Source organism: Myotis yumanensis, unplaced genomic scaffold (genome assembly GCF_028538775.1).
Source record: "Myotis yumanensis isolate MYYU_CA2020_CCGP unplaced genomic scaffold, mMyoYum1.0.hap1 SCAF_19, whole genome shotgun sequence".
In the NCBI taxonomy this organism is placed as follows: Eukaryota; Metazoa; Chordata; class Mammalia; order Chiroptera; family Vespertilionidae; genus Myotis; species Myotis yumanensis.
In genome coordinates, this window is record NW_027223770.1 from 20737010 (window position 1) to 20751848 (window position 14839).

Sequence of the window (14839 nt, forward strand, 5' to 3'; positions counted from 1 at the left end):
CTCTCTAATCAATTTTTAAAAAGAAAGTGGTAAAATCATTTTTCTTTAAATAAGCAACTAAACAACCTGTACCTTGACTTCCCTGCCCCACCTCTCCACATCCGAGCTCCACAAACACCTGCCATCCTTGTCTTGGCAACTGAATTTAGAATCAGAAAGTGTTGCTTGAGAGCCAGCCTCCAGCACTTAGCCGTGTATATTGACCTCTCTGACTTCTCTGAGCCTCAGTTTCACTCTCTGATAAATGGGAATGATAATGACTCAACCACTCGGATGGGGTACAGAGACTGAGATGATCTACGAGCAAGTGCTCTCGAAGCTCTGAGCCGGCTATCTGGCCGATAGCCTGGAGAAGTGGAATGCCTCCCGCAATCGGGAGAGAGCCTAATTACTGTAACAGCAGCTTGCGTCTGCATTGTGTATCGGAGCGCCACGCAGCCCTTATCAAACACTCGATTTGATCTTGACAATGTTTTATGAGGTTTGTCAGCGTAGCTATTACTGTCTTCGTCTGATGGATGAGAAAACCGGATCACAGAGACACCCAGAGATCTTTTCAGAGGCAAAGCCGGGTTATGTCGTTCTTCAACTTTTGCCTTAAGAAAAAGGCAGACCAGAATGCCAATCAGAGCCAAATGCCCATCTAACATGACCCGGAACATCCTTGCTGGCCTCCGCCTGGGCCATACGCCCTCACTCCGCCCCCTCGCTGTGTCCCTGTGACTCCCAACAACTGTTTGTTACAACCAAGGCACCCCCTACCCAGCTGCCCTCAGCAGCTCCTGGGTGAGAAAAAAAAAGACTCTAAGCCTCCGTTCTCTTTACCATCACTCATCATGTCCACATAACTTCCGGTCGAGCTTGGACCCTCCCCAGTGGGCGTCATCCATTTATTTATGAGTACCTGCTGTGTGCCAGGCACCAGGCCGGCTGCTGGAGAGGCAGCTGTGAATGAGATGTGCACCATCCTTGCCCCCGGGGGATGCACTCAGGTTGTACTTTACAGTTCACAGAGCACGGCTTGAGTCTCTCACTTCATCTCCAATCACCCTATTGGAGAGGGAGAGAGAGCAGGAATCAATATTTATATGTGTATGTTTTTTTTATTTTTTAATGATTCTCAGAGAAATTAAGCCACTTGCCCTTGATTACACATTTTAGGAGGTAATAGCGCTGGGACTTCAAGTTTGATGTTCTTTCTGCCATAGGAAAACGGAACTTCTGAATAAATAGAATTCAGACCAACCATGATACAAAGAGGACAGCTATGGTCAAAGATATCCCGCAGTGATGGATGAAGGCGTTTCTCCTGCGGCCACTCATTCGTGTCCCAGGAGCACTTTGGGGTGACCTAGGGTTAGAGGAATAGGAGAAAGCTGGGCTCGAACTCAGAGAACCACAGCCTAAGAACACAATTGAAACAGACTCAGAGACACAAGGAACATGCTAATGGTTGCCAGAGGGGGTGGGGGCTGGAGGACTGGGTGAAAGAGGTGAAAGGAGTAAGAAGTACAGATTGGTAGTTCCAAAAGGGATGTAAAATTCAGCATAGGGAATACAGTCAGTAATAGTGAAATAATTATGCAGTGTCAGGTGAGTACTGAAAATATCAGGGGGAACACTTTGTAAACTCTATGATTATCTAACCACTACGCTGTCAACCGAAAACAACACGAAATAATATTGAATGTAAAATAATAAAAGAATATAACCTTGTCATTTGCAGCAACATGGGTGGACCTAGAAGGTATTATGCTAAGTGAAATAAGTCAGGAAGAGAAGGACAAATAGTGTATGGTTTTACTTATGTAGAATCTTTTTTTAAAAAAAATAGACTTACAGAAACAGGGACTAAAGCAGTGATGGTGAACCTATGACACGCGTGTCAGAGGTGACACACAAACTCATTTTTTTGGTTGATTTTTCTTTGTTAAATGGCATTTAAATATATAAAATAAATATCAAAAATATAAATCTTTGTTTTACTATGGTTGCAAATATCAAAAAATTTCTATATGTGACATGGCACCAGATAAGTTAGGGTTTTTCAAAATGCTGACACGCCGAGCTCAAAAGGTTCACCATCACTGGACTAAAGGGATGGTTACCAGAGGGAAAGGGGCAGGGGGATGGGTGGAAAAGGTGAAGGGAATGTAGTCATTCATGTTGTGGTAAGTTTACATGGTGCCAGATGGTTACTGAAATGAGTGAGGTGATCACACTGTAAGGGATAAAAATGCCATATCACCATAGTGTACGCCTGAAACTAATATAACTCTATAATATTGTACACCACCCATACTTAAAATGGTAATCACGCACATTAAAATCTCCGCCTTTATCAGGTACCCTGGTAATCTGGTGGGATTCTGATGCCCACGGAAGTTGGAGAAGGCCTGCTTTATGCCCAGCTGTGCACAAAGTGGACACAACTTAGGTCCCCAAAGGGAATCTGAAGCCCTAGGCCTGATTCACGGTGCTGGCATTTCCCTTATCCACACACCACCACCACCACCACCTCCACCATCGCCACCCCCATTCTACGCCTTGTTACTGGCATCCTAGAAGCCCCGAGGTGTGCAGGCAAGGACTGCGCTTGGTGGAATGCCAAGGGGACTTCACTCCCCCAGCCTCTGCCTGAAGCCACAGAGAGCAAGGTACCTCCTCCTTCCAAAACAAAGGCCCACTGTCCGTGGCTTGCTCCCAAGCCGAGGAGCCCTGAGTGGGAAGGAATTTTGCCCCCACCCCCCCACCCCCAAGACCATGGCTGGTGGCTGGTGTGCAGGGAATAGGGCAGAAATACCTGAGAAATAAGTAGATTGGGGTTGAATGAAGAAGGACCGGCATTCTAGGGACGAACAGCCGGCAATACTGAGTCAACAGCACCATCTGCTGGCTGCAAGATGCCACATCACGCCCCCGCCTGGTCCAGGCCTGGCGTGGGGAGGTGGGGGGCTCTCCCCAGACCCCAAGAAAGCTTGAGGCCAGAGGAAGCCGTGCCTTTCCCCGGTTGGCACACAGACCCAGAAAAGCCCTCCCCAGAGTGTGAGGGGAGTCACGGGATCCAGCCAGCTCCAAAGGGGCAGGTCTCGGAGCTCGCAAAGTTAGGACTGTTTCTTCTAGGCAAACGTCACCCACCGCGAAGAGGTACAGACGCTGACCTGACGAAGCATGATTCTGACACACGCTCTCACACACTGGCTCCCACATAAACGCCAATGGTTTTATTTGAAGTACATGTCGGGCTGTGGTCCCCCAGCATCTTTAGATGCACCAGCATCCTTCACCTCCCAGCTTCAGCTCCCGGAGGGTGATCCCTGAGTATCCTGTCACCAGCTGCCACAGCAAAGGGCTGATGGGAATATTTTCTGAATATGCAGAATAACAGCTGCCCAGCCAGCGTAGCTCAGTAGTTGAGCGTCAACCTATGAACCAGGAGGTCACGGTTCAATTCCCAGTCAGGGCACATGCCCGGGATGTGGCTCGATCCCCAGTGTGGGGCATGCAGGAGGCAGTTAATCAATGATTCTCTCTCATCATTGGTGTTTCTATCTCTCTCTCTCCCTCTCCTTTCCTCTCTGAAATCAATATGAACATATTAAAGAAAAAAAAGAGACGATTCGCCAACAACCGTCTCATCAGAAAGGGGTTGTGCTGGGACAGTGCCTCTTCCTGGCATTATCATCCCCACGGGCACCACGCTGTGGGCGATGCTCTGCCAAGTTCCAGGCACGTGGGCACACTTTACAGGGGCCCTCTCCCTTGATCCTCCTGAGGACCCCAGGAGCCCGAGTCACAGGCTGGTTAAGCAACTCACTCAGGGTCACACAGCCCCTCGCTCAAGGTCACACAGCCATCAAATGGTGAGCCAGGATTCTAGCGCCAGCCACCTAACACCAGGAGCCTTGTGTTCCCCGTTGTGCTCCATGCTCCCCAGGAAAAGCACCCACCTGTGTGTGTTTCCTAGGAGCCTCCTCTTGGGGAAAGTACAGCCATCACATAGTTTCTCAGGGAGCCCCCCAGGCGCCCCACTTAGAAGGTGGGAACCGATGTCCGCTGGTCTCCAGGTAATGGGCTCACATCAGACTTCCTCACACACACCTGCCTTCATTTGTGGGACCTCCCGGCCCACCCACTGAGAGACGCCTTGTGGGGGGCGCCGGAAATGAGAGATGGGAGAAGGCACTGGGAAAATGGAGACGCCAACCCTGGAGGCCGGACTGGCACCTGGGACCTGGCAGGGTCCTTCCTCCCCTGAGTCCCCACCAGCTCCTGTGTCAGGCAGTGTATGGGGGCCGCGAGGGCGCGCACCCCCTTTGTGGGCGCACCCCGAAAGGTGGAGATGGCGGAAGAAGTGTGTGAGCAACCACAGACGTGGCTGTGCCAGGAGGGCTCTAAGGAAAGCTGAGGGTGTGGACCTCCTGCTGACCTGCCCCTCTTCGCTCTTCCCTTCCGCCCCCCAAAGAGTCCAGGGAGCAGGAGCTCCCAGTGCACCCTCCTGCGGTGCTCCGGGTCCCCCAGCCCTGGGACTCCGAGAAGAAGAGGGGTGGCAAAGCAGGAGTGAAGGAGTGAGCGGCGAGGAGGGGGTGACCAGGGAGAAGGGGGAGAGGCCGGGGGGAGGGGGGAGGCGGGCTGGGGACTGGCCCGGGGCCGAGGGAGGGGTCAAGGCCAGGGGAAAAGCCCCCGAAGCAGCCAAGTGAGTGGGTGAGGGGGTCCCCAAGGGCACACGTCAAACCCACAGGCTGGGCCACAGGGCCCTCATGGAGGTGATGGAAACCGAAACACAGCCATCCCGGGTGGGGCCACTGCATGGTCAGCGCCCACCAGTAAGTCCCCCGAGAGGGGCCTGGGCGGGCCAGGTGCCACCTGTGTCCGGGCCCAGCTCTGCCCTCCACTTTGTGCCCCTTACTCCACAGCCCGAGCTGCAGCCGGTGTGGAGTCTCAGAGATTGACATGTGCCCGTGGGAGCCCAGGTCCTCCCCGCTCCTCTCCGACCCCCTCCCCCCAGCCACCTGGCCCCCCACAGCACACCTGCCAGGAGTCGCCCCATCTCCCACCCTTGCCCTCTGTCCGGAGCCCTCGGCATTCTAACAGCCAGCCCCTGTTTCCCCTACAGGTTTGGCTGGGTGCCTACCATCCTCCTCTGGAGATGGACCAGCTCCCCCCCCCCAGCCCCCTCCCACCTCTCCGTGGACACCCCAGGGCGCTGGCTGGGTCTCCCACCACATTGGGTGCTGTTCATTAGAGCAGGTGATGTCAGTCCCCAGCTGGCACCTCACTCCGCAGCCACAGACTCAGGAGTGTCCTGTCCCCCTGGTGTCCCAAGGCCCTTTGTGGCAACTGAGGGCTGATCTATGCATAGACACCAGGGGCAGAGGCTGGGTCAAGGCCACTGGAACGACTTCTCCTTTCGGCAATGCTGCACCCCTGGATGAGAAGGGGCCTCCCCCCTCCCCCACACCACCGCCATCACCACCACCACCACCACCACCACCACAACCACCATCACCACAACGTCCCAGGTGAAACTCCACGGGCCTCATCAGCCTGGACCGGCTCCCACGCCCACCCCCATCTCCCGCACCCCATCCCCTCGCGGGGAGATCCGTGACCCACAAACCCTTTATTAGCTCTTTCTGCTCCATTTAACTACACAAATGGCTTGGTCACAGCTGACTGGTCCCAAATTTGCCAGTGATTTTCTCGTAATTTACCGTGGCTCGGTCCCCGGTAATACAGGTAGAGGAGGCATATTTGTTCCCGAACTCCCCTCCCGGGGTTAATCGTGCGCAGAACAAAACTCCATTTGAGCCACTTAATGATTGCATTTCCTCCCTAGGTGCTGAAGGAGCAGCGGCCCTAAGACGAATGCAGATCCTCCCTCCCCCCCCCCCCCCCCCCCAAACTCCAGGTGTCTGTGGGAGACAGGCAGAGCTTCTGCGCTCCTTAACTGTTCCTCCCAGCTCAGAGCGGAAAACCGAAGGTCTTTGCAAGTACCTGAAGCTGGGTCCCGTGCTCCTCTCGCCCCTGAGACGCCCTTCCTGGCCAGCATGTCAGGCTCGGCTCCTGGCTCCTGCCCTCTGGGTCCTCCAGCCAGGTTTCCTGGGGTTATTTTGCGCCCGCCTGTATCACCCGACCTGTGCGCTCACCTGGACGAGCCCCACCTGTGTGCTCACCTGGACGAGCCCCACCTGCTCCCCTCTCGACCTCCTCTCCTGTTCTCCCCACCACACCCTGCCTTCCTGTGGGTTTTCCCTTTCCTGGGAGACCCCTCCTTTACTGCCAGAGCCTGTGAAGCCTCGGCCTAAGTGTCACCTCCGCTGGGAAGTCGGCGAGTTCTCTCTCGAGCAGAGAAAACCACTCCCCGCCTCTGCGCTGCCATTTATACTCTTCCCGTTTGTTTTCACACCACGTTTGACTATTTGCTGGCCTGTCCGCCCGCTCCTCTTCCACGCTGAGCTCCTTGGGAGTGTGGCCGAAGACGCACCCGCTACCCTGCCACCCGGCGCGTTGCTGGGTGCAAATGCCCACTCCGTTTTGCTTGAATGAATAGCTCCGTTCATGTATGTGAATGTGAACTGACTTCACCATGAAACTAAGACACGCAATGGCCTTTCTACGCCCTGCAGCACACACCCAGAGAGACTAGCTCGCCTTCCGGAAACCCGTTCGCATGCAAAGGGTGCCACCTGATGGTGTCTGGAGAAGCAGCCTCTGAGTTGGGAGAGTGGAGAGGGCTCTGTCCCTCTAAGGCAGTGGTTCTCAACCTTCCTATTGCCGCGACCCTTTAATACACGTCCTCATGTTGTGGTGACCCCCAACCATAAAATTATTTTCGTTGCTACTTCATCACTGTAATTTTGCTACTGTTATGAATCGTCATGTAAATATCTGATATGCAGGATGTATTTTCATTGTTATAAATTGAACATCATTAAAGCATAGTGATTAATCACAAAAACAATATGTAATTATATATGTGTTTTCCGATGGTCTTAGGCGACCCCTGTGAAAGGGTCATTCGACCTCCAAAGGGGTCGCGACCCACAGGTTGAGAACCACTGTAAGTGGTGGTGAAGGAGCTCAGCAACCCTTGAGCTCCAGCCTGCACGCCAGCCACTCCTTGCCTGCGAACTGAAGGGTCCCGGGTTCGATTCCGGTCAAGGGCACATGCCTGGGTTGTGGGCTCCATCCCCAGTAAGGGGGCGTGCAGAAGGCAGCCAATCAATGATTCTCTCTCATCATTGATGTTTCTAACTCTCTCTCTCCCTCTCGCTTCCTTTCTGAAATTAATAGAAAATTTTTTTTAAAAAAAGAAATGTTCAAAGTTCTTCAGAAAAGGGGAAAGGCTATAGGTCAGAAACTTGGATCTCCATAAAGAAAGGAAGCATGCTGGGGAAGGCACAAACCAACACCTGAGTGAAACATACAAGCCACACTTACCTCAGGAAATCCCTCCGGTCTCAGTCCACCCCCGTTCTCTCCAGCGCCCCTCCTAACCTTCCAGGAGCACTCAGCATGGTCTTCCCCCAGCGCTAGGATGAGCTGTATCCTGTCACCCAGGCCTGAACGCTGTGTCCCCAAAGGCAAGCCATGAGGTGCTCGGTGTCTGGTAAATGTAAGAATGAATGAATGAATGGATGGATGAATGAATGGCTGAATGAATCAATGAATGAATGGCAAAACACTGATACCAGACGCCAAGATGGTGGGTAAATAGCATGTCTCTTTATTAGCAGTTCACTGTGAATATTCCAGTGTTGCCACTGTCACAAGGAAGGGCTCATCCACTGGATTCTCTCTGTCCAGGTGTGGTTGCTCCTCAGGTCAAAGAGGAGGTGAACACTCTTCTTACACCAGCTTCCCCTTGACCCTGAAGGACATCAACCTGGGAAGCAGGGGAATGACGACAGAAATGATCACAAAGGACAAGATGTGCGATGGCTCCTCCTCCAGAGGGCTGGACGCAGAGAGCGGGGAACCCACGTTAGAAACAGGTGGCGGTGTGTCGGACGGAGCAGGGACGGAAGCCTGGCTGCTTCAAACTTCAGAAGCCCCTGCAAGCACCTCAGACTCTTCCTCTCAATTGATATTAGCAAACCACTGACACGGTGTGCAGCACAGGCTGAATGCCACGGTCCTCAAGGCAACCTTCCGAAGTCTGAGGAAACTGAGGCACAAAGCCATGAAGCAACTCGCCACGGGGGAGCTGGACTGGAACCCAGCGTCTGCTCCCAAGACTTGGCTTACCCTCTCCATCTGCATAATGAGCATGAACAATGCCCCCTCTTAAACGTTGTTTTAAACCAGATGAGAACTCTTGACTAAGTGCCTTGTGCAGAAGTCGGCATATAGTAAATGATCAATAAATGCCACATTATATCTCCGTGGTCTTCCTTTAAGCTCATCTGGGGTTACCTGAGTCAAAATCACTCCTCTACTCTGCCCTGCCCCCTTCTCTCCCGCCCCTCTCCCTCCATGAAAACCAGCACAGTCTTTCCCTCCTGGCAGGAGCACAGTAACCATCTCCTGAATGGGTGGTTTTCCACCTTCCAGAGCCACATAAACAGCCACTGTTGTGACCCCTGCTACCAACTGCAGGCCAAGAGGCCACGTGACCCAAGTCATGGCCCTATGTAATGGCAGGGCCCAAATGCGTGCATATTCTCTCCTGATTCCAGTGCCCTGCGATCTTGTGGTTCAAAATGGGGTCAGCAGTGACATTGCCTGAGAGCATCAGAAACGCAGACCCACGGGCCTCGCCACAACCTAACACCACATCTCAGGCAGTCCCCAAGCCTGTGCACAGGTGAGCAGCTCTGGATTATGACACTAGGGTTAAAAGAGGCAGAGAGGCCAGACTGAACTTGACTTTAAGTTGGTGATGGCGAACCTATGACACCTCTGACACGCAAACTCATTTTTTTGGTTGATTTTTCTTTGTTAAATGGCATTTAAATATATAAAATAAATATCAAAAATAAAAGTCTTTGTCTTACTATGGTTGCAGAGATCAAAAAATTTCTACATGTGACACGGCACCAGAGTTAAGTTAGGGTTTTTCAAAATGCCGACACGCCGAGCTCAATAGGTTCGCCATCACTGCTTTAAGTCCTTCCAGAAATCTAATGCGTGACGTCCAAGAAATGGCGGCATGAGAGATCCCCTTGGTCTCTCCCCCTGAAATTTCAACCACTGGAACCACGATAACTCAACAAAGGCTTCCCCACTCAACACGCAGGCACACCTGAGCGATCCATGCATTGAAGCTACCATATGACCCAGCAATCCCTCTTCTGGGTACATTCCTGAAAAACCCGAAAATGTGTATTCACAAAAATATATGCATCCCTGTGTTCACTGCAGCCTTATTCATGGTGGCCAAGACATGGAGACAACCAAAGTGTCCTTGAATAGATAAAGAAGCTGTGGTACATCTATACAATGGAATATCAGCCAGCCATAAGGAAAGATGAAATACTGCCACTTGCGACAACATGGATGGACCTTGAGAATATCATGCTAAGTGAAAAAAGTCAGGCAGGAAAAGCGAAGAACCACATGCTTTCACTCATGTGAGATATACAACTGAAACTCATGGACACAGACAGCAGTGTGGTGGTTGTCAGAGGGAAGGGGTGGAGGGGTGATGGGGGTAGAGGAGGTCTAATATATGGTGATGGAAGATGGTCCGACTTTGAGTGGTAGCCACAGAGTGCAATATACAGATCATGTACATAGAAATGTGCACTTGAAACCTATAGGATCATATTAACCAATGTCACCCCAATCAATTTAATTTTTAATAATTTTTTAAAAAGGAAATTTAAGGGAGGTACTGCGGAAGCCTAAGGCAGCTAGTCTAGTACCTTCTCTCCCACCCACACTGGCCCCAAGTGCAGGCCACCACCAACAGGGAAAGCTAAGCCTGGTTATCAGGCCCCTGCCCAGGGCACTGTCTTCCTGCCCAGCGTAGCCCTCTTCTCCGCCGGCTCCTCACCTGTCGCCTCTCTCACCTGTAGCTCTAGCACTCTGAGTAGGGATTTCTGTCAAGATTCTGAGATGATTCATCCGAAAGATGGCATAAACTGCAAGGCACAGAGGAGAGGGGCAAGGCAGAAGGGGTAGGTGAAATGGCAGAGCCCGCCCAGAAAAGATCCCCAGCCCATGGCCCCCAGTGGGCGGGCCTGGCAGCCCATGCCTGGACCATCACCCCATCTGGACCTGGGAGCAGCGTCTTACAAAGAGGCACTCTGCCCAGACCCGCTCCAGGCTCCGCAGGATCTAGGTATGAGCTGGAGCTCAGGGAAACCATCAGAAGCGAGGCCAGCAGCCCACCCCACCTCACCCCACCAGTTCCCAGTGAGGAATACAAAGCAACTGGTCTCAGCAGCTTACCTTCGTCTCACCTGCTCCATTCGATCACGCACAACTTCATCTCTCACCTCACTTGGCACTTGGAAGATGCGGGTATGGCTGCAACACACCATTCAAAGCCTGGGCTGTTTCCGTGTCTTTGCCACCAGGCATCGCGAGACTGCTGGGGTTGCAGTCGTGCGAAGGGTCCGTTTTGACCCCGTTGCATGGACTTTTGAGCTGAGCCTTGACCCTTCTAGTACCAGGAACTCAAGGGTACCCTAACTTCACTGTCAGCTCTGTATGATCAGCCTTGTGCCATAGTCACTATGGTTCAGAGATCCTTCTAGAAAACTCTGTTACAGAGGCTCTGCAGGCACCTCATCACTACTGCTGTTTTCACTTCACCCTCTTGGATCTGTCTTCCTCTCCACGGTCCCTTCCCTGTCCTTTCCAACTCCACACCCCTCCTGCCTTCACAAACGCTCCACTCTAGTGAATTCAGCCTGCCGACTGGGTCCCCGATTTCTGTGTCTGTGGAAACTGCCTTCCGTGGACGATGCCTTGCTCTAGGTGCATTCCCTGTAGCTTTGCATGTGAAGACAGAATTAATACTGCCTGGGGGGGGGGGGGGAGGACAGGTGTGCTCAGGGATCTCTCTCAACCAGGAGGAGCTGGATCGGTATTCCAGAGGAGAGAGAGAGATTAGCCCAATAGCGGGAGAGGAGGGGGGAGGCGAGGGGGGCGGGGAAGGGGAGGCCTCAGAGAAGAAAGGGCCACAGGACTGGGTCCCGGAGGCCAGAACCAGATCGGCTAAGTCCTCAAGGCTCTTGCATCCGTGGGAAGCCTGCTCCAGCTCCTGTTACCTGGGCCCTGCCCAGTTCACAGGTCAGGCCAAGCAAATGTCCTACCGGAAACCTTTTGCAAGGGCCTGGCAGCCATCCTAGGACTGGTGCGACCCGGGTCCCTGCGCTATGCTTTAACCTAGCTACGCCACGCAGCTGAGGTTTAAAACTATAGTGAAAAGCGATGTTCCGATGATCTAAGCTGGGAAAGTGCTGCATTGAGAGTCCCTCAGTGCAGCCATATCAGGCATGGACACGCCTCCCACACACAAGCTTCCCTGTCTCCTTCCTGGGGCTGTGCCCACTTCGGATCTTTTCCCAGTAGAAAAACAGTCCCTAAAACCATAAATGTTGGTGACTGCAATTCACCAACATTTATGGTTTTAGGGACTTTGGGAAGGTTTTCCAAAAAGCTCTTTCCCAGGGAGGTCTCCGCCTCCCTTCCCGTTTGTACGCAGTCGGATCCCCATTTCCATTGCTGATGCCACTGGAAGGGGTAAACACCTGAAAATGGATATCCTGAAGCAAAAATAAGTTTCTCTGAGAAATAGATCCTCTTGGAGAGAAGAGAGCAAAGCTGGCGGTGGGGGACGAAAAGGAGGGAGAGCATACAGAGATGAGAGAGGGCTCCTTCGCAGTTTAATCCCACAGTCCTTCTCCTGGGAACAGATCCCAAGTGAGCGCAGCCCCAGAAAGGAAGCAGGGAAGCTCCTGCCAACGGAGTGAGACAGCATCCAGGCCCAGTTCCCTGCCTTGAGGTGGCGACCTCTGTTCCAGGATGGGGAAGGTCTGTGTGGGGCAGGCACAGTGGGAGGCTGGCAAAGCCACCAGACAGGGGCGGGGGGGTGGGGCCGCACGTAATTCCAGCCTCGGTGCTTGGACACCTCCTCTCACCTCCCTGGCAGATGAAGGCTTCCTTTGGCTTTTGCATGTTAAGAGCTTATGTTCTTACAGCTCCTTAAAGTGCAGCCGCGTCTGAACCAATCAAACGCAAAAATCACCGAAGTCTGAGATGTACTCAGAAGCGTTTAGGAAAGGGTGAGCAATCCCCGTGTCCCAACCCCTAACATCATTTTAAAACTTAGGGATGCGCTGAGCTTTCAAGGTGGCTACAAGGCTCCCGGAGGACCCCGAGGGAAGGCTGCGAATGTTCTCAGCCAAAGGCAAGGCGTCAAGTTCCTGAGGAGAAGGCTGTGGGTCTGTGTTAGCCGGGAGCCCACAGCAGCTGGCGGGATTGTGCCTTCTGTGCCTCTCCCTCCTCACAGCGAGGCTCAGAGACAATAAGAGGTGCTTTACCTCCATCTAATGAACTGGATTCTTGTCCTTTCCTCCAGGACTTCTTGGCTCGGGCTTGTTAACAAATCGCACTTTGAGAGATGGTGCTTCACCTAGGAAAGCCGGGGGAGGGTCCACGTGATCGCCGCCCAAGAAGGACCCCATGGCTAGGGTGGAGCCCAGCCTGGACAAGCCCCACCCACTTAGCCCAGATCCTTTGCAATAGGACAGTGATGGCAAACCTATGACACGCGTGTCAGAGGTGACACGCGAACTCATTTTTGTGGTTGATTTTTCTTTGTTAAATGGCATTTAAATATATAAAATAAATATCAAAAATATAAGTCTTTTGCCCTGGCTGGTTTGGCTCACTGGATAGAGCGTCGGCCTGGGGACTGGAGGGTCCCAGGTTCGATTCCGGTCAAGGGCATGTACCTTGGTTGCAGGCACATCCCCAGTGGGGGGTGTGCAGGAGGCAGCTGATCGATGCTTCTCTCTCATCGATGTTTCTAACTATCCCTCTCCCTTCCTCTCTGTAAAAAATCAATAAAATATATTTTAAAAATATATATAAGTCTTTGTTTTACTGTGGTTGCAAATATCAAAAAATTTCTATATGTGACATGGCACCAGAGTTAAGTTAGGGTTTTTCAAAATGCTGACACGCCGAGCTCAAAAGGTTCGCCATCACTGCCATAGGACCTCCTGCCTTCCCCCTTCCCCCCTCCCCACCCCCCCAGGATGATGGTCTCCAACTCTTCCGTTACCACATCTCTGGTCACATGGATATCTTCGCCATGGATGGAAGGGCAGCTGCTGGACATCTTCTCCTTTATATCCTGGGAAGCCTCTTCTTCGGTCTGAAAGGTGAGTCATTGCCCCCTCGAAGGGTCACTTGGTATCTGACCCCCCAGTTCTTTCTCTTTGTCCTTTTCTTTTTTTTCTTCCTCTCCATCACAACACACATACCACACAACCACACATACAAGCTCTGTGTCTTAGGGTGCCTGCAAGGAGCTCGCCTATGGCTACCTCCCCGTGGGGTTCCAGGGAAGTCACTCAGTCCTGGGCCTTATCCCAAGGGATTCCCGAGACACCCTGGAGCTGGGGCGACATATCTGAAACCCTGCATCAAGTATGCTCGAGAAGGGCTAGTGGTGATTCCAGCACATCTCTTATAAAGACAGAAGCCCCAGCATCCTCTAGGACAGCGGTTCTCAACCTGGGGGCCGCGACCCCTTTGGGGGTCGAACGACCCTTTCACAGGGGTTGCCTAAGACCATCGGAAAACACATATATAATTACATATTGTGTTTGTAATTCATCACTATGCTTTAATTATGTTCAATTTGTAACCATGAAAATACATTCTGCATATCAGATATTTACATGACCATTCATAACAGTGGCAAAATCACAGTGATGAAGTAGCCATGAAAATAATTTTATGGTTGGGGGTCACCACAACATGAGGAACTGTATTAAAGGGTCGCGGCATGAGGAAGGTTGAGAACCACTGCTCTAGGACATCTGGTGTGTTAGACACAGCTCTAGGCAGGGCCAATGAACTTGAGTGTCCCATTCTAAGGAAAGGGAAGTCCAGATCTCTGCACCCACTGAGGCCAGCTCTCTAGAATTTGGTGTACTCTGAATCAGAAAGGGATTTTTACTCACTTTTTTCAACCAGTGCTCTAATACAGACGCAGCCTCAGTTTCCACAACTTCGATGTCCTGCAACAAATTGGTAAGTTGATGCCCTCCAAACTTATCCAGCCCCTGTCCTCCATTCCTATCCAAACTTCTACATTGTAAGGTCTTCTCTCCAGAAGTGCAGCAGGGGGCTCAGAAGGGAGAAGATACAGGAGAAAGGATTCTGCCTGGCTCCCACCAACTTCACTTACCGAACTGGTTTTTGGTGGGAAGGGGCGCCCTATACCTTTCCGGGCGAGAATGTACATAATCCATGTGGTAATTATCATCTTTGGACTTAGGCCAGGCCTTCTTCTTGGCTCCCTCCGTCCATTGAAGCAGCCTAAGGACTCTTCTGGAACAAGGAGGTCATTGAAGGGAGGTGCCCACCTGATTGGCTGTCCAATGATGATGTGACAATGCCCTTTATTCTCCAGGGTGAGAGTGGAGATAGAAAAGGGAAATCGTAAAGTAACCTACTTGAGTGATGCCATAGCTCAGAAATGGGGAGGTGCGTGTTGGGGGAGGGGGGTGTAAGCATAAGGTAAAGCCAATATATGCCTGAGAAAGACACAAAAGGGAAGTTAAACAAATAATAGATAGAGATTGTGGGGCTTACAGCTGGTCACCCAGTTTTGACAATGCTGAAGGAAAACGATATTTTATGAATCAAA

General features: G+C 52.0%; 1 protein-coding gene across 1 annotated transcript; it reads right to left on the reverse strand.

The window, feature by feature from the left end:
• Positions 1 to 10006: 10006 nt before the first annotated feature.
• On the reverse strand, positions 10007 to 14455 carry SPATA19 (spermatogenesis associated 19). The gene is made up of 6 exons (XM_070400133.1): positions 14378 to 14455; positions 14151 to 14207; positions 13244 to 13336; positions 12498 to 12589; positions 10399 to 10476; positions 10007 to 10088 (listed from the first exon to the last, which is right to left on the reverse strand). The coding sequence occupies exons 1-6, from the start codon at positions 14453 to 14455 to the stop codon at positions 10025 to 10027; spliced, it is 462 nt and encodes a 153-aa protein (XP_070256234.1). The 3' UTR covers positions 10007 to 10024.
• Positions 14456 to 14839: the final 384 nt, after the last annotated feature.